Raw genomic sequence first — 27,762 nt, forward strand, 5'->3', positions numbered from 1 at the left:
GATTGGATTTTAACCTATTTAAAACATTTCATCAAAATTCTAAAATTAATCTTAATCAGGAAAAATTACTAATGATGTTCCATAAATTCTTTTTTTAAGTTTTTCTCTTCTTTTTTTCGGTTGAATTTTGAATTTTAAAGAGTCAAAATTGAAGATAAACTTATGTTTCAAAATTTAATTTTCATTTTTTTCGTGTTTTCTCCTATTTTAAACCGTTCAATTAAGTGTAAATATCATTAATTATTAATAATAACATAGAGTTAAAGGTAAATTGAGCAAATTGGCTATTTCTGGCAATTTATTTAAGTGTGTATCAAACTGGTAGCCCTTCGCATTAATCAGTACCCAAGAAGTAGCTCTAGGTTTCAAAAAGGTTGGTGACCCCTGGGCTAGATGAATAAAAGAACACTCAATCAGCATGCTAAATCAAACTATAACCTACATTCTTGTATGACAACAGAATGGCTAGCAGAACAGAAGGCAGAGGAAACTACACCTTTTGATTTAGTATTTGAGTAGCCCACAGTCATACAGTAACAAGCAATTACACCTCTATTAAACTTAAATACCATAGATCAAATATATTTACCCCAGTAATATCATCAACACTTACCTGACTGGATGAAGTCCTTGGGCTCAAATACTAGTGTGGCCTCAATAGCCCTGCTGTAGTGTGTAGCATACTGGGAATGATCTGTGCATGTGATGGAGGAATGCACCGTGCAGGGTTGAAATTCTACTGAATTTGCATTAAATCAGGTTGTTTTAGATAATAATCATGCTGCAAGATCTAGCATGTTGCATTCAATGTTTATTCCCATTAATTCTCGTTAATTCCCATGGAAAGTTTCCAGCTTTGAATATTCCCGGAATTTTGCAACCCTAACAGTACTAGTGTTATAATGTGATGACTTCCCCCTCTGTAGTCCTGGCCTGCCTTGGCTTCCTGTCGCCGGCCAACAGAGGCGCCCTGATGACGTGCTCCGTGGTCCTCTGGGTCCTGCTGGGCACCCCTGCTGGCTACGTGTCAGCACGCCTGTACAAAAGTAAGATGGAAAGTTGTGTTTATAATACAAGTTTGTGTGCTCATCTTAACTTTTTTTTGCAGCCTTTGGAGGAGAAAAGTGGAAGACAAACGTCCTGTTGACAGCTCTCTTGTGCCCTGGGTTTGTTCACGCTCACAAAATATCTCTTTTGCTGTTTTATTCTATCCATTCTCCTTTTAATATGACGCTTCTTCAGTATCGTGTTTGCCGACTTCTTCCTGATGAACCTGATCCTTTGGGTGGAAGGGTCCTCAGCAGCCATCCCCTTCGGGACCCTGGTAGCAATCCTGGCCCTGTGGTTTGGAATTTCTGTGCCGCTCACCTTCATCGGTGCCTACTTTGGATTCAAGAAGGCCGTACGTATCATGTGGCGCCTCTTACCGCTAAACACAATGCATCCTGGGACAGAAATGCTTCACGTTGGAAATAGAATAATTAGGAGCGTCAAAAAAAATCAAATTTCCAATGAATCTCGTTTTTTATTTGCAATGACTCTTCTTCGATTAAAAAAAATCAAATTAATTTTCAAAAAGTATTTTATTTTATTTTTCCCAGTTTAGCCACTCAGACAAATCATATCGTAGATGTAGATGATCTATATCTGCTGTACACATTTACATGAGACAAGAGAAGTGTTGGATACTTCTCCTGTTGCCTTATTTATATTTTATTTTATTAATCATTTGGCTAGAATTTTACTAAACAAAACCACTTATAAGTAATATAAAAAAGACATAACATCTGTTGTTTATTTTATGGAAGAATGTAGCTAATTATATAAGTGTGACCCAATGTAAATAAAACACATTTTAGATTTTGAATCGAGAATATTTTTGTTACTGTGGCCAAAACGATTAAATAAAACATCTGCCTTGTTTGAATATTTGCGCCTACTATGCTACTGGTATTTTAATGTTGTCATTATGGTGGTACGTAATGAATACTTAGGTCTACTACACTACTGTATTTAATGTCATTATGGTGGTACTTAATGAATACTTAGGTCTACTACACTACTGTTTTTAATGTCATTATGGTGGTACTTAATGAATACTTAGGTCTACTACACTACTGTATTTAATGTTGTCATTATGGTGGTACTTAATGAATACTTAGGTCTACTACACTACTGTATTTAATGTTGTCATTATGGTGGTACTTAATGAATACTTAGGTGTACTACACTACTGTATTTAATGTTGTCATTATGGTAGTACTTAATGAATACTTAGGTCTACTACACTACTGTATTTAATGTCATTATGGTGGTACTTAATGAATACTTAGGTCTACTACACTACTGTATTTAATGTTGTCATTATGGTGGTACTTAATGAATACTTAGGTGTACTACACTACTGTATTTAATGTTGTCATTATGGTAGTACTTAATGAATACTTAGGTCTACTACACTACTGTATTTAATGTCATTATGGTGGTACTTAATGAATACTTAGGTCTACTACACTACTGTTTTTAATGTCATTATGGTGGTACTTAATGAATACTTAGGTCTACTACACTACTGTATTTAATGTTGTCATGATGGTGGTACTTAATGAATACTTAGGTCTACTACACTACTATAATGTCATTATGGTGGTACTTAATGAATACTTAGGTCTACTACACTACTGTATTTAATGTTGTCATTATGGTGGTACTTAATGAATACTTAGGTCTACTACACTACTGTATTTAATGTTGTCATTATGGTGGTACTTAATGAATACTTAGGTCTACTACACTACTGTATTTAATGTTGTCATTATGGTGGTACTTAATGAATACTTAGGTCTACTACACTACTGCATTTAATGTTGTCATTATGGTGGTACTTAATGAATACTTAGGTCTACTACACTACTGCATTTAATGTTGTCATTATGGTGGTACTTAATGAATACTTAGGTCTACTACACTACTGCATTTAATGTTGTCATTATGGTGGTACTTAATGAATACTTAGGTCTACTACACTACTGTATTTAATGTTGTCATTATGGTGGCACTTGGAGAGACAAGTGTTTTCTGAGGTGGTACTTGGTGAAATAAGTTTCAGAACCACTGCATTAATAAAATATGTTCTGGGGTTTAAGAGTCGTAAGTATAAAAAGCAGTAAATTAAACACTTTCAACAAGAACAATATAATATAGTGGACAAAAGTATTGTAACACCAAAAGTGTTAGCTCAAGTGGATGTTTGCTTGCTGTTTTGTGGAGAAGCTAAGAAAAGCCAGACACAGTTACTATCTTGATGCGTACGTGCATGTTTTGTGAGATTTGAGAGACCGTTTCCCCAATATTTGGTCAAATTCTGAATGCGAACATTTATATTCAGTTTCCACTGGAAAATAATTGCATATTTGTTTGTACTTTTTGCGCTCATGCAGGCAATCGGGCAACCAGTGAGAACCAATCAAATCCCCCGCCAAATTCCCGAGCAGTCGTTCTTCACCAAGCCTATTCCTGGAATAGTGATGGGGGGCATCCTGCCCTTTGGCTGCATCTTCATCCAACTCTTCTTCATCCTCAATAGCATTTGGTAAGCGGCTTGGTGGGAATGCTCACTTCACTTGTCTCGCTCACGTTTGTTTATTTTTGTTATTGTACCGTGAAAGGTCCCATCAGATGTACTACATGTTCGGCTTCCTGTTCCTGGTTTTCATCATTCTGCTCATCACATGCTCGGAGGCCACCATTCTGCTCTGCTACTTCCACTTATGTGCTGAGGTACACAAACACAATAAATCAACACTTACTGGGTGTTAAAAGTGGCCTCATTTGTGTGTCCAGGACTACCACTGGTGGTGGCGATCCTTCCTGACCAGCGGCTTCACCGCGGTCTACCTCTTCATATACGCCGTGCATTATTTCTTATCCAAGCTGCAAATCATCGGCGCAGCCAGCACCTTCCTCTACTTCGGATACACCTTGATCATGGTCCTTATCTTCTTCCTCTTCACAGGTGAGCCTCACCGCACCAAATTAAAGCCCATAAGCAGCAGCAGTTCAATGTATGTCCAAGCCTTAAAGGGGCGTGGCCTTTTTCACTGGTACTATCAGGATCCCCATCCTGGTACAAGCGCAATATAGCACCAGGAAGTTGTTAAAGCTATTGTGAAACTGTTGTCTCTTCATAGATGAGTCACTACTGATAAAGATCTTTTTCATGTGAAATCCAACAGCATGTACAGATCGGGTCACTTGTAAAGTGGATGAAAATGTGGCCTTTTTAAAACATAAGTAGAGATGCTAAATGCTTTAAAATGTGATATCGGAAATGATCGGTATCGGTTTCAAAAAGTAAAATGTATGACTTTTTAAGACGCCGCTGTGTACACGACGTAGGGAGAAGTACAGAGCGCCAATAAACCTTAAAGGCACTGCCTTTACGTGCCGGCCCAGTCACATAATATCTACGGCTTTTCACACACACAAGTGAATGCAAGGCATACTTGGTCAACAGCCATACAGGTCACACTGAGGGTGGCCGTATAAACAAGTGAACACTGTTACAAATATGCGCCACACTGTGAACCCACACCAAACAAGAATGACAAACACATTTCGGGAGAACATCCGCACCGTAACACAACATAAACACAACAGAACAAATGCCCAGAACCCCTTGCAGCACCAACTCTTCCGGGACGCTACAATATACACCCCCCGCTACCCGCTACCCCCTATCCCCCCACCTCAACCTCCTCATGCATGTCCCAAATTCCAAGCTGCAGTTTTGAGGCATGTTAAAAAAAATGATGCACTTTGTGACTTCAATAATAAATATGGCAGTGCCATGTTGGCATTTTTTTCCATAACTTGAGTTGATTTGTTTTGGAAAACCTTGTTACATTGTTTAGTGCATCCAGCGGGGTGTCACAACAACATTAGGCATAATAATGTGTTAATTCCACGACTGTATATATCGGTATCGGTTGATATCGGAATCGGTAATTAAGAGTTGGACAATATCGGGATATCGGCAAAAAAAGCCATTATCGGACATCTCCAATCATAAGCTATTAATCCAACCGTATGTTTATTATTGTGGTATAGAACTGCACTACATCATATTGATGTAAGTCAGTGCAGGGGACAAATATTACAAGCATTTATCATCAATACAAAGCATAAACAATACATAAGTGTTTTATATGAGGTTTAGAATTCTCATATGTCCCCATTAAAAAAAAACTGAGTAAACAAGAGCTCCCACTTTTTCGTTTATTTTTAATTTTTTGAGTCTCAACTTAAAAATGAAGTGAATAGAGATGAGGGATTTTGGGATACTGGCGCTGTGTCAAATAAATGGTCCTTTTCCCCCCCACATACCCGCATTCATCCCTTTCACAGTTACTAGCTCAGGAGTGTGCATGCACGTCGCACAGCCCATTATTCTTTTTTGATTATTGTTTTTATAATGTGGCGACGCCAAATCGCAATTTGATTAATGGCCTAGCTCTATTACATATAAGTACATTCACAGCGCTTCACTTTTTCCACATTTTATGTTACAGCCTTATTCCAAAATGGAATAAATTCACGTTTGTCCTTAAAATTCTACAGGCAATACCCCATAATGACAATTTGAAATTGTTGTTTTTTATACATTTTGCAAATGTATTGAAATAAAAAGAACTGAGAAATCACATACAGGTAAATATTCACAGCCTTTGTTCAATACTTTGGATGCACCTTTGGCAGCAATTACAGCATTAAGTCTTTTTGAGTATGATGCCAAAGCTTGGCGCACCTACCTTTGGGCACTTTTTAATTTTTAATACATTTGCAAACTTTTCACATTGTAATTTTGGAGCATTGTCTGTAACATTTTGGGAACAACAATGAATTTATTCCATTTTAGTTCATTTGGTTCAGTTGGTAGAGTGGCCGTGCCAGCAACTTGAGGGTTCCAGGTTCGATCCCTGCTTCCGCCATCCTAGTCACTGCCGTTGTGTCCTTGAGCAAGACACTTTACCCACCTGCTCCCAGTGTTGCACACACTGGTTTAAAATGTAATTTAGATCAGTGTTTTTCAACCTAGTGTGCCGTGAGATACAGTCTGGTGTGCCGTGGGAGATGATCTAATTTCACCTATTTGGGTTAAAAATATTTGTTGCAAACCAGTAATTATAATCCGCAAATAATGTGCCGTTGTTGAGTGTCTGTGCTGTCTGGAGATCGGCAGACTTGCCACTTTATACTCTTCCATATCAGTAGGTAGGTAGCTAATTGCTTTGTAGATGTCGGAAACAGCGGGAGGCATACTGCAGGTAAAAAGGTACCTAATGCTTAAACCAAAAATAAACAAAAGGTGAGTCCCCCTAAGAAAAGGCATTGAAGCTTAGGGAAGGCTATGCAGAATGAAACTAAAACTGAACTGGCTACAAAGTAAACAAAAACAGAATGCTGGACGACAGCAAAGACTTACTGTGGAGCAAAGACGGCGTCCACAATGTACATCCGAACATGACATGACCATCAACGATGTCCCCGCAAAGAAGGATTAAAAACAACTGAAATATTCTTGATTGCTAAAACAAAGTAGATGTGGGAAATATCGCTCAAAGGAAGACATGAAACTGCTACAGGAAAATACCAAATAAAGACAAAAAGCCACCAAAATAGGAGCGCGAGACAAGAAGTAAAACGCTACACACAGGAAAAGAGCAAAAAAGTCCAAATAAGTCAGGGTGTGATGTGACAGGTGGTGACAGTACACTTACTTTGAGACAAGAGCTATAGTGATGCATGCTTGGTTATGCTTTAAAGTCATATCCAACAATTGCGACAACCACTTTTTACTGTCAACTGAGTGTCGTTTTTTAATGATTTCTGCTGGTGGTGTGCCTCCGCATTTTCTCAACGCAAAAAATGTGCCTTGGCTCAAAAAAGGTTGAACAACACTGATTTAGATGATGGGTTTCTCTATGTAAAGCGCTTTGAGTCACTAGAGAAAAGCGCTATATAAATGTAATTCACTTCACGTCGTTCTGAAAGAAGGCTGTAACATAACAAAATGTGGAAAAAGTGAAGTGCTGTGAATATATTCTGTATGCACTGAAACTTATATTTGATTGTCACCTGCAACACAAAAGCTAAGATAATGTTTTTTCTTCCAAAAATAGCCTAGCATATACTGACGTACGTTGAATTGGTCTTAGCATTGTTAATATACAACATGTATCAACTCTGTATTCTTTCACTATTCACTATGAAAACATGCAGACACCACCGGTTCAACGAGGCATGCGCCCAACATTCTCCACTTTGTGAGAATATCACCACACCTAATTTCACTTCACTTTCTAGTTTTCCCTGACTCGTCGGAGGAGTCTTGCCTTAATGTTGAGACATACTGATAGGAAAAAGTAACGTTCTATCTTCTCAGTGTATTCAACGACGTATTCTTTTACAAGTTGTTGATTTAGTACAATGTTAATAATTTATGGGTGGTAAATATGAAATTTTGTAACATAAGGAGCCTCTTCTGAAATTGTACATGTAAATTGACAAGCAGCTCTGGGGCCGTACTTATCAAGCTTCTCAGAATTACTCCTAAGAAGTCTGCTAAGAGTTGACTTAAGAGTAAATAAATTCTTCGCTGAAAGCTGCACTTAAAAGTTAGTTATCAAGCGTCTTACTCACACTTTCAGCGAAGTGTAGGACTGAATCTTAAGTGTCACACTCAGAGCTGAATTACGACATTACTATGTGCCGTAAACGGAATTTTAGGTGACGTCATTTCTGTGTCCATAGAAATGACCAATCACGGAAGGGAATCCGTTTTCTAAGAATAAAGAAATATCTTGGAAATATTTAAGTGGACAATGGGAGTGTATATTTTGACAATAAACTACAAAATAATACAAAACAAACTAGTCCCCGCCGGCACTCACGCTACCGCTCTCTCTTCTCTCGCCCACACACTCACTGACGTCACTCACCTCACGGCCACACACATACGCTACTGTCATAACATTTTCTTTCCAATTCATTAATTAGGCAACTAATTTGAAACTGGTGTGGGTGGCTCTATATATACTAGCTCACTGCAGACACATGCAGAAATCAACAAGGAATCGAAAAGTATTAAATCTGTGACAAAAATAATATCCGCTCTGTCTAAACGATACCGTTTGATCAGCTGCTCGTCATCAAAAAAAACAAAACCTTGTTCCGTTCCCTGAACGTTCGCGCACGTCTCTCTCGCCTCAGTGTCACCCCCTGCTGGCAACTCCTAACCACTTAAGACACCTCTGAAGGTCTCTTAAATATCGTGGAGAGTAGGAGTGATTCTTAGACTTAAGAACGTTGATAAAAAGCTTTTATTCTTAAGTTTGAGAGTAGGACTAAATTTCGCAAATTCTCAGGACTTAAGTGTAAAATGGCACTCTAAGAAGCTTGATAAGTACGGCCCCTGGCATATACTGTATGTCCCAACTTTGTCATGCGTTGTTCACTGGGAAGTGATGGAAAATGTCAAAAATGAAACCCTTTCTTGCAAATCCTGTACCGCAACATTCTTCTTTGGCCCTTGTTTACCCTCCTACACGCCTTTGTGGACATTGTTGAAGTTAAAAAGTTAAAGTACCAATGATTGTCACACGCACACACACTAAGTGTGGTGAAATGTGTCCTCTGCATTTGACCCATCACCCTTGATCACCCCCTGGGAGGTGAGGGGAGCAGTGAGCAGCAGTGGTGCCGCGCCCGGGAATCATTTTTGGTGATTTAACACCCGATTCTAACCCTTATTGCTGAGTGCCAAGCAGGGAGGTAATGGCTCCGGACACTCTAACCACTAGGCCACTGAGTAGGTTATTGGAATTGGTGGCTTGTTTTTGCATAAACCTGCTAACTAGCGAGTAATTAGTGTTGTTTCGATACCAATACAGAATGTATTTCGATACTTTTCTAAATGAAGGGGACCATAAAAAATGTCATTATTGTCTTTATTTTAACAAAAAATCTTAGGGTACATTATAGGGCTGGGCGATATGGCCTTTTATTAATATCTCGATATGTTTAGGCCATGTCACGATACATGATATATTTGTGGATATTTTGCCTTAGCCTTGAATGAACACTTGATGCATATAATCACAGCAGTATGATGATTCTATGTGTCTACATTAAAACATTCTTCTTCATACTGCATTAATATATGCTACTTTTAAACTTTCAATCACAAACTTGGTCAATTTAGCAAAAGTGTATTTATGAAACAGTTATTAAGCAGTGGCACAAACATTCATGTCATTTCAAAACAGAAAGTGCAAGATAAACAAGCTAATAGTGCACTGCGGACATAGCAGACATACAGCAAACACAAAAGCAAGGAAGTGGGCAAGCATGGACTTTAAGCAATAATTCAGCTGATCTAACAAAGAAAAGCGGATGTAACAAAATGAGCTTACCAGTGGGGTATGCTGGTGACGAAGCACGCTGTTTTTACAAACGAAACAATGACGCCATTTTTAAAGCTACGTACATGGTCACCTGTCAGTGGTAGCCCCGCCCATCTTAAAGTCCCAGGTAAGTCCGCCATAAATACATATACACATAACAAATACACATAATAAATCCAACAATGTCACTAAGATGACATATTAAAACAACACTAAATTAAAGTGCACTTTTTGTACAGAACGCCACTACAATAGTTTAAAACTAATAAAGTGCACTTTTGTGCATGATGTCACACAAGATATTTCAATAAGTGTCAAATAAAAATGAGCTGCATAATAGGAAATCAAATAGTGTACCGGTATGTCCTTCGCTATGTGGTAGGTTCCTGCGGACGTTATCTCCTTCTGTTGTTGACTATTTGTTTCATACGGTGTTGATGTGCAGGTTGCTTGGGCATTTTGTGGGTGTGGCACCGGCCGAGATGTTGACATGCGGAGTTTCAAGCACTCTTCATTCTCTAGCGGGTGACTTTTCAAATGATGCTAGTAGTGCTGCTACTTTTTGTAGCAACGCTTTTTCCGCATACTTGACATATTACGGTTGTCTGTTCAACATCTTCCCGCTAGAAGCCAAACCACCGCCAGACGATGGACCCCCTGCTGTTTTTCTTGGGAATTAATTCTTCTTCCTTCATTTGTTACCAGATTGGCACCTTCTCTCTCTCTTATTACCACTCGCACTGCTCCGCTAGCATCACAGCTAACTTTACCTATGGTGCATTCCTCTCTGTTACCTCTCTGCTCAGCGAGGGCGTATGACGTTGCACGCGCGACAGAATGTGACGTATGTAAGAAGGTGCGCTTGTTTTAAGTCTCTGTGAGAGTGAGAAACGCCTGTAGTGTAATTCCCGCAGGTAAAAGCAACTGCGTGAGAACGTATACTCACGATATAGTCCTTTTCTACACCCCACAGAAACAAACCCGTGATATATCCAGTATATTCCATATATCGCCCAGCCCTTATACATGAAACATGTGTTTATTATTGTCATTCAGTCCTTAAATAAAATAGTGAACATACTAGACAACTTGTCTTTTAGTAGTAAGTAAACAAACAAAGACTCCTAATTAGTCTGCTGACGTATGCAGTAACATATTGTGTCATTTATACACCTATTATTTTGTCTACATTATGAGGGACAAACTGTATAAGTTGATTATTAATCTACTTGTTCATTTACTGTTAATATCTGCTTATTTTCTGTTTTAACATGTTCTATCTACACTTCTGTTCAAATGTAATAATCACTTATTCTTCTCTTCCTTGATACTTTACATTAGTTTTGGATGATACCACACATTTAGGTATCGATCCGATACCAAGTAGTTACAGGATCATACATTGGTCATATTCAAAGTCCTCATGTGTCCAGGGATATATTTACTGACTTTATTAACATAATATGAATTAAATCGATGTAATCATAGTAGTATCAACTAGATACGCTCTTGTACTTGGTATCATTACAGTGGATGTCAGGTGTAGATCCACCCATTGCATTTGTTTACATTGCGACGCCGGTGAGCTATTGTATCCTCCTACGGTGTGTAGTGAGGCATGTTTAGCTATTCCTTTGTCATTCAAACTTACTTTATTTGTCGCCATGGAGGCCAGGATTAGTGATTTAGAAGTAGCTAAAACACTGCGGATGGACGTTAGCCGCTAGCTAGCTAGCCATGTCTTAAAGCAGCTCTTCCTGAGGGTGTTTCAGTGTTATAACTTCACCTTTATCTTGACTTTTTACACCAAAATGCGTCCATTCTCCCTTTTCTGTCTACACACTGTGTCTGCTTGTAAGTACTCTGTGTGTGTGCACTGCCCAACATGCTCCTCTGCTCGTAAAACCAGCAATGTCACCACGTGACGATGACGTGCTGTTATGCCCGTTAAAAAAAAATGGGGAAGCGGTACATTTCAAACAGAGTATAGTACCGTTTTTGATTGATTAGTACCGCGCTACTATACTAGTACTGGTATACCGTACAACCCTGTGAGTAATATAATGTCATTTCCTTGGTTGTTATTCATTCCGTTCGTTATTTCTGCCTGTGGTGTGACTTTGGGCGCACAGGTCAAATTGTAATCCTAAAAACCAACATGGACTTTGAGTTTGCTTTTGTGGAGAAGCTGGACAAGCACTGGTTTGAGTGGTTCACCAGTCACATTATTAAGTGTCGCCAGAGAGAGGGGATCATGGTTGTGCAAGTGTTTCCCAGAGAGATATAAATGAGCTGGTACAGCTGCTGAAAAACACGTCCACGTTATCGTAAAACGAAGCTGCGAGGGGACGAGATGTCAAAAGATTATCACAGAGGAAATAATCCAAGGATTGGAGAAAAACACGATCACTTCCACTTTTGGGCTAAATATTCAAATCTCCACTCCTTCCATCTTCTATTAAGCCTTTTATTTTTGTCTCTTTCACCAACTTTGATCTCAACTTCCTTCACCAAGCGTGGGACTGCAGATGAACGCAGATATTAGCACCAGTCAGACTTTTTCATATTTGCAGAAGGTGACAAACTGTGCTGCCACACTTTTTACTACTTTGTGTAGAAGTGGAAATATTTGGGCACCTGACGACTTCATTATGATTTTTGGGGTGACGATTTGATTCAGAATGGATTCCTGTAATATTGTATTTGTTATATAAATGATAATAGACTCAGGTTACACAAGCTTGTCTTGGCTGCTGACGTATGACTTATCTGCGCAGTGTAATATGCTGTAAAGAACAAAGTCACATTTATTGTCATTTTTATTAATTTGATGGGTAGTTTGCTGTAAAAGCATAAGTCAAACAGATATTTAACTATTTATTTTTATTTGGACAAAAAATGTTTGGAAAGTATGATAATATACTGTAATATTTGCTGCAATAATGTACACTAATAAAGTAGAAAAGGCATGCAATTTCAAGCAGTACATATATTTTTTCTGTCAAAATAAAAAAAACATGACATTTAGCGAGAATATATTAAATACTTTATTGACACATCATTTCCAGGTGTTTGCAGACCACATCTGGCCCCCGGGCCTTGAGTTTGACACTAGTGGCCTAAGTGCTTGCATTAGAGCAGGGGTCACCAACGCGGTGCCCGCGGGCACCAGGTAGCCCGTAAGGACCAGATGAGTAGCCCGCCGGCCTGTTCTAAAAATAGCTCAAATAGCAGCACTTACCAGTGAGCTGCCTCTATTTTTTAAATTTTGTTTATTTACTAGCAAGCTGGTCTCGCTTTGCCCGACATTTTTGATTCTAAGAGAGACAAAACTCAAATAGAATTTGAAAATCCAAGAAAATATTTTAAAGACTTTGTCTTCACTTGTTTAAATAAATTCATTATTTTTCTTACTTTGCCTCTTATAACTTTCAGAAAGACAATTTTAGAGAAAAAATACAACCTTAAAAAGGATTTTAGGATTTTTAAACACATATACCTTTTTACCTTTTAAATTCCTTCCTCTTCTTTCCTGACAATTTAAATCAATGTTCAAGTAAATTTATTTTTTTTATTGTAAAGAATAATAAATACATTTTAATTTAATTCTTCATTTTAGCTTCTGTTTTTTCGACAAAGAATATTTGTGAAATATTTCTTCAAACTTATTACGATTAAAATTCCAAAAAATTATTCTGGCAAATCTATAAAATCTGTAGAATCAAATTTAAATCTTATTTCAAAGTCTTTTGAATTTCTTTTAAAATTTTTGTTCTGGAAAATCTAGAAGAAATAATGATTTGTCTTTGTTAGAAATATAGCTTGGTCCAATTTGTTATATATTCTAACAAAGTGCAGATTGTATTTTAACCTATTTAAAACATGTCATCAAAATTCTAAAATTAATCTTTGTCAGGAAAAATTAGTAATGATGTTCCATAAATTATTATTTTTTATTTTTTCAAAAAGATTCGAATTAGCTAGTTTTTCTCTTCTTTTTTTCGCTTGAATTTTGAATTTTAAAGAGTCGAAATTGAAGATAAACTATGTTTCAAAATTTTATTGTCATTTTTTTCGTGTTTTCTCCTCTTTTAAACCGTTCAATTAAGTGTAAATATCATTAATTATTAACAATAACATAGAGTTAAAGGTAAATTGAGCAAATTGGCTATTTCTGGCAATTTATTTAAGTGTGTATCAAACTGGTAGCCCTTCGTATTAATCAGTACCCAAGAAGTAGCTCTTGCTTTCAAAAAGGTTGGTGACCCCTGCATTAGAGAATGATGGCTCATAGCTTGTGTGGTGGGGACACTTTTGCTTGAGACACTCACAGATGATTTTGAAGCAGCCTTCAAGCGCTTTGTGGACACAAATGTTGTCACCAGCATGAATGATGAAATTGTAAATGTTAATTTCTCTGCTCTGTTTCACCTGGAATCTCGACTTTCCTCCTCGCCACATCGCTTTTTAACCTCTTAAGGCCCAAGTTGTTTGCTTACATGCTTTTTTTATTTCTCTTTGCTATTTGGGCTTATTGGACCCTAATTAGAATAAAAACTAAGAATCATCTTTTGATATGATGTACTTAAGTCCATAAGTACACAAACGTGTACTTCATGTTTAGTGACATGCTAATTCTTATTTTTACACTTTTTTTTTTTTCAAATTCCATTGTATGTTATACTCTTCTGACACCACCAGATGGCAGTGTAAGTGTCCACATAAGCGGCCATAAGACCCCAATTCAGTAGTGTACACAATTTTGGAAATAAGAGCTAAAAGGTGCTGTCCACGCATGTGGCCGCTAAGCCTTTGCTTGCCATATCTGCGACGCTAAAAACATAAACATTACTCTGACACGAAGGAAACTTTTTTTTAAATATACACGACATGCTTGTCATGCTTTCTTGGGGTAACTCCTTTTAGTTGACCTTGTACCAGTCAGTCTGTATGGTCATGGATCTACCTGATCCTATGCAAACTTCTAATCAATTCTTCAATCAATCCATCTATTATAATTAGTCAGAAAAGGTTGGAAAGGAAGCTAACACTACTAGCTGTGTTCACTTACCAGAGACAAAGTGTTCACAGCACAGTCTGGAGTGTTCTGTAGGAGTCCAGTGATCCCTCTGTATGGCAGAAATCCACTTGGTGGTCAACGTTATGCACCAAGTTGCGGGAAACAACGCCATTCCATCTGTTTCTTCTTCGGTAGTTTCTTCACGTCTTTCCGGTGCACTGCTGTCGATATAGCGCCTCTATAGTGGCGCAAGGCTGCAACTGCAGTTAAAATACGTAGCTGCCGCAGAGTGTAATCAATCGCTCAATAAACACAGCTTGTTGAACGATATCAATCGCTCTGGCTTGATTGCAGGAAAAACCCTGTAATTGTTGTCTGTATTCTTAGAAAATATAGTAATAAGAAAACGTTGGCAATTGTTTATTTTTATTTTGTAAATTAGGAATCAATTTAGAATCGGAATAATTAAAAAAAAAGGCAATTTGGATATGTGCTGTCATGGCGATACAGTGGAGCCTTTGGAAGCTGCAATTACAAAACCCATTCAGGAGTAGGGTATTGTAAAGTGAAGTCATCTCCCCCAGTGAACTGGACAGGCACTGTTTTAAGCAGCATTTTAACATCAAAACTATCAACTACTCACTCTATCCGTGGCATAATTAACTATGAACATAAATATAAAAGTGCAAAATGTTATTGTCATCAACTCTCGATGTCTGTAGCTTGTATGCGTAATAAGTTAACTAATATAAACACTGACAGCACAAAGATACGTGTGACTAATAAGTGTCAATTAAACTGTACAATCTTCTCTCCTTTATTGGTTTTGGACATGATTGGGATAAATAGATTTCTGCCAAGTAGAAATCATTCATTATAAATCAAATATTTCCATAGGTAGAGATTAAAAAAGGGTTTATCTTCTAAATATGTTCTGCAACATGATGATAGCCCTCTAGACATGAAATAACACCCTTTAGTCACCTCTTTTAAGCCAATATGATAATGCTTCCTGAGGCCCAGCCAATCAGTGGCCTCCATACTGAATATCGTGCACTCTGATTGGTCTACTATTAAACTATTGATATTTTTTGTTGTTTTTGACATTTTATTATTGAAAATGCTTAATTTAGGACACAACATGTGTAGAATATACTTGTGGCGAGGGACGACTGTAGTCTTAAAGCAGCAGGCGCAGGTTTGCCCTAATAGCTCATGAATGTATCTGTCAGGTTCTATTTATAAACACAACTGTTTACACATCATCAAACTGTCACACACCAGTACTAGTATGGTATCGCGGTACTAATGAATCAAAAATGGTACTATGTTTGAAAAGTACCGCTTCCCCATTTAAAAACGTTATTTTTTAACGGGCATGACAGCACGTCATTGTCACGTGGTGACATTGCTGGTTTTAGGAGCAGAGGAGCATGTTGGGCAGCGCACACACACAGAGTACGTACAAGCAGACACAGTGTGTAGACAGAAAAGGGAGAATGGATGCATTTTGGTGTAAAAAGTCAAGATAAAGGTGAAGTTATAACACTGAAACACCCTCAGGAAGAGCTGCTTTAACACATGCAGCTAACATCCATCCACAGTGTTTTAGCTTCTTCTAAATCACTAATCCTGGTCTCCATGGCGACGAAGTAAGTGTATTACAAGTAGCATTATCACTGGAGGACGAGGAATAGCTAAACATGCTTCACTACACACCGTAGGAGGATACAATAGCTCACCGGCGTCACAATGTAAACAAACACCTGACATCCACTGTAACGATACCAAGTACAAGAACGTATCTATTCGATACTTCTATGATTACATCGATATTTTTTATCGTCACAAAATATTTTTTCCTTTTTTTAAAATTCATATTATGTTTATAAAGTCAGTAAATACGTCCCTGGACACATGAGGGCTTTGAATATGACCAATGTAGGATCTTGTAACTACCGTATTTTCCGCACTATGAGGCGCACCGGATTATAAGGCGCACCTTCAACGAATGGCCTATTTTAAAAGTTTGTTCATATATAAGGCGCACCGCATTATAAGGCGCATAGACTAGACGCCACAGTAGAGGCTGGGGTTGCGAGACCTGTTGTGGCTCAATATTGGTCCATACATAAGGCGCACTGTCAGCTTTTGAGAAAATTTGAGGTTTTTAGGTGTGCCTTATAGTGCGGAAAATACGGTACTTGGTATCGGATCGATACCTAAATGTGTGGTATCATCCAAAGTAGGGATGTCCGATAATGGCTTTTTGCCGATATCCGATATTCCGATATTGTCCAACTCTTTAATTACCGATACCGATATCAACCGATACCGATATCAACCGATATATGCAGTCGTGGAATTAACACATTATTATGCCTAATTTGGACAACCATGTATGGTGAAGATAAGGTACTTTTAAAAAAAAATTAGTAAAATAAGATAAATAAATTAAAAACATTTTCTTGAATAAAAAAAGTACAACAATATAAAAACAGTTACATAGAAACTAGTAATGAATGAAAATTTGTAAAATTAACTGTTAAAGGTTAGTATTATTAGTGGAGCAGCAGCACGCACAATCATGTCAATCAATCAATCAATGTTTATTTATATAGCCCTAAATCACAAGTGTCTCAAAGGGCTGTACAAGCCACAACGACATCCTCGGTACAGAGCCCACATACGGGCAAGGAAAAACTCACCCCAGTGGGACGTCGGTGAATGACTATGAGAAACCTTGGAGAGGACCGCATATGTGGGTAACCCCCCCCCTCTAGGGGAGACCGAAAGCAACGGATGTCGAGTGGGTCTGACATAACATTGTGAAAGTCCAGTCCACAGTGGATCCAACACATCAGCGGGAGTCCAGTCCACAGCGGGGCCAACAGGAAACCATCCCGAGCGGAGACGGGTCAGCAGCGCAGAGATGTCCCCAACCGATGCACAGGCTAGTGGTCCACCCGGGGTCCCGACTCTGGACAGCCAGCACTTCATCCATGGCCACCGGACCTATGCGACTCCCCCTCGCAAGGGACAGGGGAGAAGAGGAGAGAAGAAAAGAAACGGCAGATCAACTGGTCTAAAAAAGGGGGGGTCTATTTAAAGGCTAGATTATACAAATGAGTTTTAAGATGGGACTTAAATGCTTCCACTGAGGTAGCATCTCTAACTGTTACCGGGAGGGCATTCCAGAGTACTGGAGCCCGAATAGAAAACGCTCTATAGCCCGCAGACTTTTTTTTGGCTCTGGGAATCACTAATAAGCCGGAGTTCTTTGAACGCAGATTTCTTGTCGGGACATATGGTACAATACAATCGGCGAGATAGGCTGGAGCTAAACCGTGTAGTATTTTATACGTAAGTAGTAAAACCTTAAAGTCGCATCTTAAGTGCACAGGAAGCCAGTGCAAGTGAGCCAGTATAGGCGTAATATGATCAAACTTTCTTGTTTTTGTCAAAAGCCTTGCAGCCGCATTTTGTACCAACTGTAATCTTTTAATGCTAGACATAGGGAGGCCCGAAAATAATACGTTACAGTAATCGAGACGAGACGTAACGAACGCATGAATAATGATCTCAGCGTCGCTAGTGGACAAGATGGAACGAATTTTAGCGATATTACGGAGATGAAAGAAGGCCGTTTTAGTAACACTCTTAATGTGTGACTCAAACGAGAGAGTTGGGTCGAAGATAATACCCAGATTCTTTACCGAGTCTCCTTGTTTAATTGTTTGGTTGTCAAATGTTAAGGTGGTATTATTAAATAGATGTTGGTGTCTAGCAGGACCGATAATCAGCATTTCCGTTTTCTTAGCGTTGAGTTGCAAAAAGTTAGCGGACATCCATTGTTTAATTTCATTAAGACACGCCTCCAGCTGACTACAGTCCGGCGTGTTGGTCAGCTTTAGGGGCATGTAGAGTTGAGTGTCATCAGCATAACAGTGAAAGCTAACACCGTACTTGCGTATGATGTCACCCAGCGGCAGCATGTAAATACTAAAGAGTGCAGGGCCAAGAACCGAACCCTGGGGAACTCCGCACGTTACCTTGACATAGTCCGAGGTCACATTGTTATGGGAGACACACTGCATCCTGTCAGTAAGATAAGAGTTAAACCAAGACAAGGCTAAGTCTGACATACCAATACGTGTTTTGATACGCTCTAATAAAATATTATGATCGACGGTATCGAAAGCGGCGCTAAGATCAAGAAGCAGCAACATAGATGACGCATCAGAATCCATCGTTAGCAATAGATCATTAGTCATTTTTGCGAGGGCTGTCTCCGTAGAGTGATTTGCCCTGAAACCGGATTGAAAAGGTTCACAGAGATTGTTAGTCACTAAGTGTTCATTTAGCTGCTGTGCAACAGTTTTTTCGAGAATTTTGGAAATAAACGGAAGGTGGGAGACCGGTCGGTAGTTTACCATGAGGTCAGGATCGAGGTTAGGTCTTTTGAGCAGAGGATGAATAACCGCTTTTTTGAATGCTAGGGGAACAGTGCCGGAGGAAAGTGATAAGTTTATAATATTTAACACTGATGGACCTAATAATACAAACAGTTCCTTGATAAGTTTCCCAGGAAGTGGGTCAAGTAAACATGTTGTTTGTTTTATCCCACTTACACGCTGTAATAATTCCTCTAATGTTATTTCATCAAAAATAGAGAGACTATTTTGGAGGGCAGTGTCCGTCGTATATACAGTCGTATTTGTGTTAATAGAGCCCAGTTGTAGCTGGGATGCGTTGTCTTTAATCTCCTTTCTAATGAGTTCAATTTTCTTATTAAAGAAATTCATAAAATCATCTGCCGAGTGGGTGGAGCTACTGGGAGGAGTCCCTTGTTGGGTTAGCGATGCTACTGTACTAAACAGAAATTTAGGATCGTTTTTGTTGAGGCGGATGAGATTTGAGTAGTATTTAGTTTTAGCTAAGGTAAGCATGCGTTTATAAGTTATTAAACTATCACTCCATGCTTGATGGAAAACCTCAAGTTTAGTCGCGCGCCATTTGCGTTCCAGTTTTCTACATGATAATTTCTGAGCTCTAATTTCTTCTGTAAACCATGGGGTGCGCCTTTTAGGGGCCCTTTTTTGCTTTAGCGGTGCTATACTATCAATAATTTCGCGCAAGGCATCGTCAAAGTTGTTAGTGAGTTTATCAATAGAGCCGACATAATTTGGGAATGGTGCTATTACCGAAGGCAGTAGGTCAGCAAGAGTCATCGTTGTGGCAGCATTAATGTTGCGGCCGCTATAGCAGTTATTATTATTATTAGCTTGTTGACAAAGAGTCAAAACTTCAAATTTTATAAGGTAATGATCGGACATTACTTTAGTATATGGAAGTATCATAACTTTGGAGGTGGTGACACCCCTGACAAGCACTAGATCTATTGTATTACCGTTGCGATGCGTGGGTTCATGTATTATTTGTGTAAGACCACAGCTATCAATTATGGTTTGGAGCGCCACGCACTGAGGGTCCGATGGGGTATTCATATGGATATTAAAGTCCCCCATTATGATTATATTGTCGGCGTGCGTCACTAGATCAGCAACGAACTCTGAGAATTCACTGATAAAGTCCGAATAGGGCCCAGGGGGGCGGTAGATAACAGCCAGGTCGAGAGGTAGCGGTGTGACAGACCTCATAGTAAGCACCTCAAACGATTTATATTTATTATTTAGGTTAGGGGTAAGGTTGAAATTTTCATTGTATATTAGTGCGACACCCCCTCCCCTTTTAAGAGGGCGGGCAACATGCGCATTCGTATAGTTAGGAGGAGATGCCTCATTGAGCGCAAAAAATTCGTCCGGTTTGAGCCAGGTTTCGCTAAGACCAATGACGTTAAGATTGTTGTCTCTAATGACCTCATTAACCAATAACGCCTTGGGAGACAATGATCTTATGTTTAAAAAGCCCATATTATAGGTATTGGGCTGTTTTGACGAGTTTTTGTTAAGATTATCCGTAGTGGCAATATTAACAATGTTGCGTTTATTATGCGTAGTGCACTTTAAATAGTTTCGACCATATCTAGGAATTGATATGACGGGAATTTTCCGATTGTTTGTTTGGTGCTGCAATAGACTGGACATATCATAATTTGCCACCTCAGTAGAATGCATGTCCACCCCTGACACAGACACAACAGAAAAAACATTATGTGAATTGTGTATTATTCTAAGAGAATTGCTATGCGTACATGGATTATCCAGCCTGGCGCTGGCTAGTTCTAGCTTAACTGACTCCTCACCCGGACTAACAGACATTGTAGTTGCCTGTGACCGGGCTTGCTCTAGTGTAGTCAGTCAAGTGAGACTTAAATAGTAGTCTATGTTTCTAGACAGGATGATGGCGCCTTCCTGGTTAGGGTGAAGGCCGTCTCTCATCAGCAAGCCTGGTTTGCCCCAGAAAGAGGGCCAGTTATCAATAAACGTTAGTCCCTTCTGCCTACAGTAGCTAGCCAACCACTTGTTAAGCGAGACTAATCTGCTATACCTCTCATCATTGCCTCTCGCAGGCAGGGGGCCAGAGACAATTACTCGATGCCTGGACATCTTTCTGGCGAGATCACAAGTCCTGGCTATGTTTCTCTTTGTAATCTCTGACTGTCTCATTCTAGTGTCATTGGAGCCAACGTGTACAACTATATTCGCATAATTAGTGGTGCGATTAGCCTGTCGTACGTGTTTACTAGGCCTGTTGCGAGTTAGCTCCCTAAGATTAGCTTCAATGTCAGGTGCTCTGGCCCCGGGGATACACTTTATTGTGGCTGGTTTGCTAAGCTTTATGTTTCGGGTGATGGAGTCCCCTATAACTAAGGTGTGGTGCCCGGTAGACTGGGGTGTAGGACTAGCTAAAGAGCTAAATCTATTATGCGTCTCAACCGGTACACCGTAGCTTGTAGGCCGCTTAGGACTGCTACAAGCTGGGCTAGTTAGCTCGCTACAGCTAACGCTAGCAGATGTGTCCGCAACATCTAAAGTTACGACATTACTCTGCTCTAACTGGCGGACACGGCCCTCTAGCAGAGCCAACCTCTCCGTGAGTATGGTGCAAGACGCGCAGGAAGCCATTACTCACAGTGTTTTCTGTCACCGAGTGAAGTTCCTGCTGTCCTCAGGGAAGTGGTCGCGGTCTGTAGGAGTAGCTTCTTACTGACCGGCGCTGCCTTTCTCCGCGCTAGCTTAGCAGCTAGCTAGCTGAGGAAAGGGTGGGACAGAGATCGGGTGATTTGCAAGTTAAATAGTACCACTAAAAATGTTTGAGAAGTGATAAAGAAAGCTGTAGAACTATTAAAAGCACACAGATAGAGCGCTACTTAGCTTTTTCGCTTTTTCGCAGCAGCGAACAGACGGCGAGCAGTCACGCACGGTGCTTACGGACTGTATCCCTTGCAGACTGTATTGATATATATTGATATATAATGTAGGAAGCAGAATATTAATAACAGAAAGAAACAACCCTTTTGTGTGAATGAGTGTAAATGGGGGAGGGAGGTTTTTTGGGTTGGTGCACTAATTGTAAGTGTATCTTGTGTTTTTTATGTGGATTTAATAAAAAAACAAAAAAAAACAAGAACGATACCGATAATAAAAAAACCGATACCGATAATTTCCGATATTACATTTTAACGCATATATCGGACATCTCTAATCCAAAGCTAATGTCAAGTATCAAAGAAGAGAAGACTAAGTGATTATTACATTTGAACAGAAGTGTAGATAGAACGTGTTAAAACAGAAAATAAGCACATATTAACAGTAAAAGAACAAGTAGATTAATAATCAATTTTTTACAGTTTGTCCCTCATACTGTGTACAAAATAATAGGTGTATAAATGACACAATATGTTACTGCAGACTAATTAGGAGTCTTTGTTTGTTTACTTCCTACTAAAAGACAAGTTCACTATTTTATTTAAGGACTAAATGACAATAATAAACTTATGTTTCATGTACACTAACATTTTTTGTTACAATGACATTATCTGTGGTCCCCTTTATTTAGAAAAGTATGGAAATACATTCTGGTAATATTGGTATGGGGACAACCCTACTTCAAATATATTTTTTAAAGCGCTTACATCAGCAATTATTTCTTCGCCGACAAGCAAGCGGCGATGGTAGGATGTGTAAGTGTAAGTGGCTAGGGATGTGCGTATCGATCCTGTGGTATCGATATATCGATACTCACACGCTACTCATTTGGCATCACTTTTCTGAAAAAAGTATAGATATAAACCAAAAAACGGCGTGTGGGGGGTGCAAGCATCACTTTCAGATGTTTTTGATGACTTACTTAACTTCCTATGTGCTGGGACACCCCCGTACCTGGCAGAGTATAGAGCTGGCCCAGTCACGTGACAGGAGACAGCCAATGAGCGTCGTCAACGTGCAACACACACACACAGCCAGCCGACAGCGATGCATATCCAGTGTTGTCCAATTGTTGACTTAAAACAGGCATTGGTTTTTGTTTTTTTTAGTAATGTTTCCTGAATATTTTTGTTTAAATTATTATCCTAAATTCAAATAATTTCCACACAGGGGAATTTACTGTTAGTTGAAAATTGCTTGAGTATTTAAAACAAGATAAGAAAGAGATACAATTTGGAGATTCTTCATCTTTGCATTACAGTTTTATTTTTTTCCAAGAAAATCTTGAATATATGATTGGATGTGATTTTGGTTTTAATCTGTAACATGATTTCTTACATTTCGAAAACATTAGCCTATTTCATATTTCATTAATTGCTAATTATATCACAAACTTTAAAAAATAACTGCAGCTTCTTGCAATTCGGATTTGACTGTTAATATTTAGTTATTATTATATATAATATATAGTTATTATTATATATAATATTAAATTTATTTTTCATATTTATGTTATTTATTTTAATTTTACTTTTATTATATATTGACAATAATAAATGTGGTATAAATGGTCTGTATTTGTCTTGTGATTTGTCTTAAATAATAACAATAGTAATAGCCAATAAGAAATTATTGGTATCGGTATCGATGAAAATGCAAGAAAAAGTATCGGTATCGTATCGAATCCTAAAAGTGTGGTTTCGCCCATCCCTAGAAGTGGCCCTTTCAAAGTAAAAGATTAGAGAATAAGCGTGGATAATTGAAATGAACACTGCCCTCTGAAGGATGCCATGTGTCCGTGTCCTCCTCAGGTACCATCGGCTTCTTCGCCTGCTTCTGGTTCGTCAAGAAGATCTACAGCGTGGTGAAGGTGGACTAGAAGGAGCAGAGACTGAGTCTGCGTGACAGTTAAGTGTTTTGAAGGACCTGAACTGAGACCATCATTAAATCACAAGAGCCCGTCCTCCTTTTTTTCTTTTTCTTTTGTGCTTTAAACCTCTATCGCTCGTTTTTTTTACCTTCACTTGACCCGATGATCTTGTCACAGTGAACACGTTGTTCTGCTGGGTTTAAACTAAAGTCTTTTGTTTGCATTTGGAGTCAAAATAATGTCTATTTAGATTTTCTATTCCATGATGTTTTGGTTCTATTTACTGTAATGATGGGGAAACATGTACATATATATTGTATAGATCGAAGGAGCGCTTGATACTGTTTTTGTTTTAGGTCAAAGGTGGGCTTTAAATCTTGATTATATCAGCTTGTATTGTAGACACAATATAAAACACTGACATTGTTGCTGTCCTTTTCCTCCTATTTATACCATGTGGGACTTTAAAGATCTGCACCATATCGTTTTATTTTAATCGCAGCTCCAAATCTTGTACTTCAAATTCACGGATCATTATTAGAACTGTTTTTGCAACACTGTTTTGCTTGAGTGGGAGCTCACCACTCAATCTCTGTTTTGCAAATATATGCAATTAATCCAACGCATGGACACTATGTGTGACTCTTTGTTGACAACTTTGTTTTCTAGCTAAAAAAAGATCTACTTCATCCATTATTGAGTGCAGGTGTGTCCAAAGTCCGGATTTATTTTATTTATTTATTTTTGTGGATGTCTATTTTTAAACTGTATGGTCAGCTGTAATACACTCTCCCACCACTTGTGGCAGTACACTGCTGGCCAGCATTTTATTTCTATACACTTCCCTCCTTTTAATAATAATAATAGATTTTATTTGTAAAAAAGCACTTTATATTGAGTAAAAAATCTCAAAGTGCTACAGTGTATTAAAATAAATAAATACAATTAAAATTAAAAAAAATAAAGAAAAAGAAAGAAAAAAATAAACGTAAAAACTAGAACAGCCAAGTAGCTATAAACAATCTCAAAGTGCTACAGTGTATTAAAATAAATAAATAAAATAAAATTAAAAAAAATAAATAAAAAGAAAGAAAAAAATAAACGTAAAAACTACAACAGCCAAGTAGCTATAACTAGTATGCATACATCTAAAAAAAGGCTTTTTTAAAAAGAAGGGCTTTTAAGCCTTTTTTAAAAGCATCCACAGTCTGTGGTGCCCTCAGGTGGTCAGGGAGAGCGTTCCACAGACTGCGAGCGGCGGAGCAGAAAGCCCGGTCTCCCATTGTTCGTAACTTTGTCCTCTGAGGTTAGCCTGTCCGTAGCGGAGGTGTCGTGTGGAGAATTTTAAGAGCTTTTTACTTATCATTCGTCATTGCCTTTACGTCATAATCTCCATTATGTCTATTCTAGTTCATAAACGTTAACATTGTGGAAATAACTATTCAAATAAGATAAGTGTTTTCCCCACATATTTAAAATCACGTTTAAAGTTTCTGCAACACCCAATGACGCTTTATTTAGAAATTGCAAGAATGCTTGTTTTCAGAATAAAATACTTATTTCCATCTTCAAAGTCCTGCTAATTTCTAGATGTACAAATCTTAATTTAGGATGTCTTAAGTCAAATTAACTAGATTGTTCAAATTTCACTAGTTTTTAGTATTTTTTAGCTTATATTTTGTCAGTTCTTTTTCACAGTGCAATGTCAAACAAAACAAGAAGTCATGGAGACGTTTTTTAAGCGCAAACACGATGACTAAAGTGGTCAAACTATATTTTAAAGTGTAGTTACAACACCTGCTCATTATTAATTTACTTTATTCATATTAACACAACAGAATTGTATGTCATTTGTGTGTGTGTATGATACTTGACTGGGCCCCGGACCCCTGTGTAGTGGGGAAAATGTGGGGCCCAAAGTCAAAAAGGTTAAGAACCCCTGTTTTAAACCATTACAAATGATATTGTTTATAACAAAGTTGAATGAAAGAAAACATGTATCATATCTAAGGTCAGATGTCTGCGTATACAAAAAGCAAACAGTTCAATTTAGTTTATATATTTTCTACAATCTGCATCTTTTATGTATAAAAGTACATGTAACAATTAACCGTAAACATCACTCACTTTTCTTCAATACATTGTTGGTGGCACACAAGAAATAATATACAAATACAAAATACATTAAAGTCAACTTTGAACAAAAAAAGTTTAGCAACACTGTACGATGGAACTCTCTAGAACAATAAAGTACAGATCAGAACATCCGTCTTATCACGTCTGAACATGTTTTTTTCTTCCATAAAGGTTTAACAACAGGAAATTACTCAAAATGAGTAGTGATCTTGGACTAATAGAGTGCACCCGCACAGTTGATTTTACAGCCTTATTCCAAAATAAAATACATGCATTTTTGTCCTCAAAATTCTACAGTCAATACCCCATAAGGACGAAGTGAAAATGTTTATTTTTATTTTGCAAATGTATCAAAAATGTAAATACTAAATCACATGTACATAAGTATTGACCTCCTTTGTTAAGTACTTAGTTGATGCACCTTTGACAGCAATTCCAGCCTCAAGTCCTTTTGAGTACCATGCCACAAACCTGACACACCCATCTTTGGCCACTTTCTCTCATTCCTCCACCAGTTTGAATGAGAAGTGTTGGTTTTCATCCAGGATGTCTCCGTACATTGCTGCATTCATCTTTCCCTCTATCCTGACTAGCTCCTGCAGCTGAAAAGCATCCCCACACCATGATGCCGCCACCACCATGTTTGTATGTAGGGATGGTATTGTCCTGGTAATGAGCGCTGCCTGCTTTCCTCCAAACATTCACGCCAAAGACTTCAATCTTTGTCTCGTCAGACCAGAGAATTTATTTTCAAAATGGTCTGAGAGTCTTTCAGGTGCATTTTTGGTAAACTTTTGACAAAGAAGTGGTTTTTGTCTGGCTGCTCTACCATACAGGGATGCTGTAGTTCTGACAGAGTGACCATGGTCTTGGTCACCCCCCCTGACTAGACTAAGATGGATGCAGCAATGTGCATACACATCCTGGATGAAAACCAACACTTCGCACTCAACCTGATGGAGGGAAAGATGAATGCAGCAATGTACAGAGACATCCTGGATGAAAATCAACACTTCGCATCCAACCTGATGGAGGGAAAGATGAATGCAGCAATGTACAGAGACATCCTGGATGAAAACCAACACTTCGCACTCAACCTGATGGAGGGAAAGATGAATGCAGCAATGTACAGAGACATCCTGGATGAAAACAAACACTTATCCCACCTGATGGAAGGAAAGATGAATGCAGCAATGTACAGAGACATCCTGGATGAAAACAAACACTTATCCAACCTGATGGAAGGAAAGATGAATGCAGCAATGTACAGAGACATCCTGGATGAAAACCAACACTTCACACTCAACCTGATGGAGGGAAAGATGAATGCAGCAATGTACAGAGACATCCTGGATGAAAACCAACACTTCGCACTCAACCTGATGGAGGGAAAGATGAATGCATCAATGTACAGATACATCCTGGATGAAAACAAACACTTATCCCACCTGATGGAAGGAAAGATGAATGCAGTAATGTACAGAGACATCCTGGATGAAAACCAACACTTTGCATCCAACCTGATGGAGGGAAAGATGAATGCAGCAATGTACAGAGACATCCTGGATGAAAACCAACACTTCGCATCCAACCTGATGGAGGGAAAGATGAATGCAGCAATGTACAGAGACATCCTGGATGAAAACCAACACTTACCATCCAACCTGATGGAGGGAAAGATGAATGCAGCAATGTACAGAGACATCCTGGGTGAAAACCAACACTTCGCATCCACCCTGATGGAGGGAAAGATGAATGCAGCAATGTACAGAGACATCCTGGATGAAAACCAACACTTCCCATCCACCCTGATGGAGGGAAAGATGAATGCAGCAATGTACAGAGACATCCTGGATGAAAACCAACACTTCGCATCCAATC

At 38.6% G+C, this 27,762-nt stretch overlaps 1 protein-coding gene across 2 annotated transcripts in view; it reads left to right on the forward strand.

Moving 5' to 3' along the window:
• tm9sf5 (transmembrane 9 superfamily protein member 5) overlaps positions 1–24,557 on the forward strand; it is a 48,578-nt gene extending 24,021 nt beyond the window's left edge. For both annotated transcript variants that reach the window (XM_062044120.1, XM_062044121.1), the window contains 7 exons: positions 927–1,046; positions 1,109–1,166; positions 1,243–1,402; positions 3,441–3,592; positions 3,669–3,780; positions 3,844–4,015; positions 23,687–24,557. In XM_062044120.1, coding sequence (XP_061900104.1) covers positions 927–1,046; positions 1,109–1,166; positions 1,243–1,402; positions 3,441–3,592; positions 3,669–3,780; positions 3,844–4,015; positions 23,687–23,754 — 842 coding nt within the window. In that variant the 3' untranslated portion in view covers positions 23,755–24,557. The remainder of the gene's footprint in view (positions 1–926; positions 1,047–1,108; positions 1,167–1,242; positions 1,403–3,440; positions 3,593–3,668; positions 3,781–3,843; positions 4,016–23,686) is intronic.
• The last annotated feature ends 3,205 nt before the right edge of the window (positions 24,558–27,762 follow it).

Source organism: Entelurus aequoreus, linkage group LG04 (genome assembly GCF_033978785.1).
Source record: "Entelurus aequoreus isolate RoL-2023_Sb linkage group LG04, RoL_Eaeq_v1.1, whole genome shotgun sequence".
Lineage (NCBI taxonomy): Eukaryota > Metazoa > Chordata > Actinopteri > Syngnathiformes > Syngnathidae > Entelurus > Entelurus aequoreus.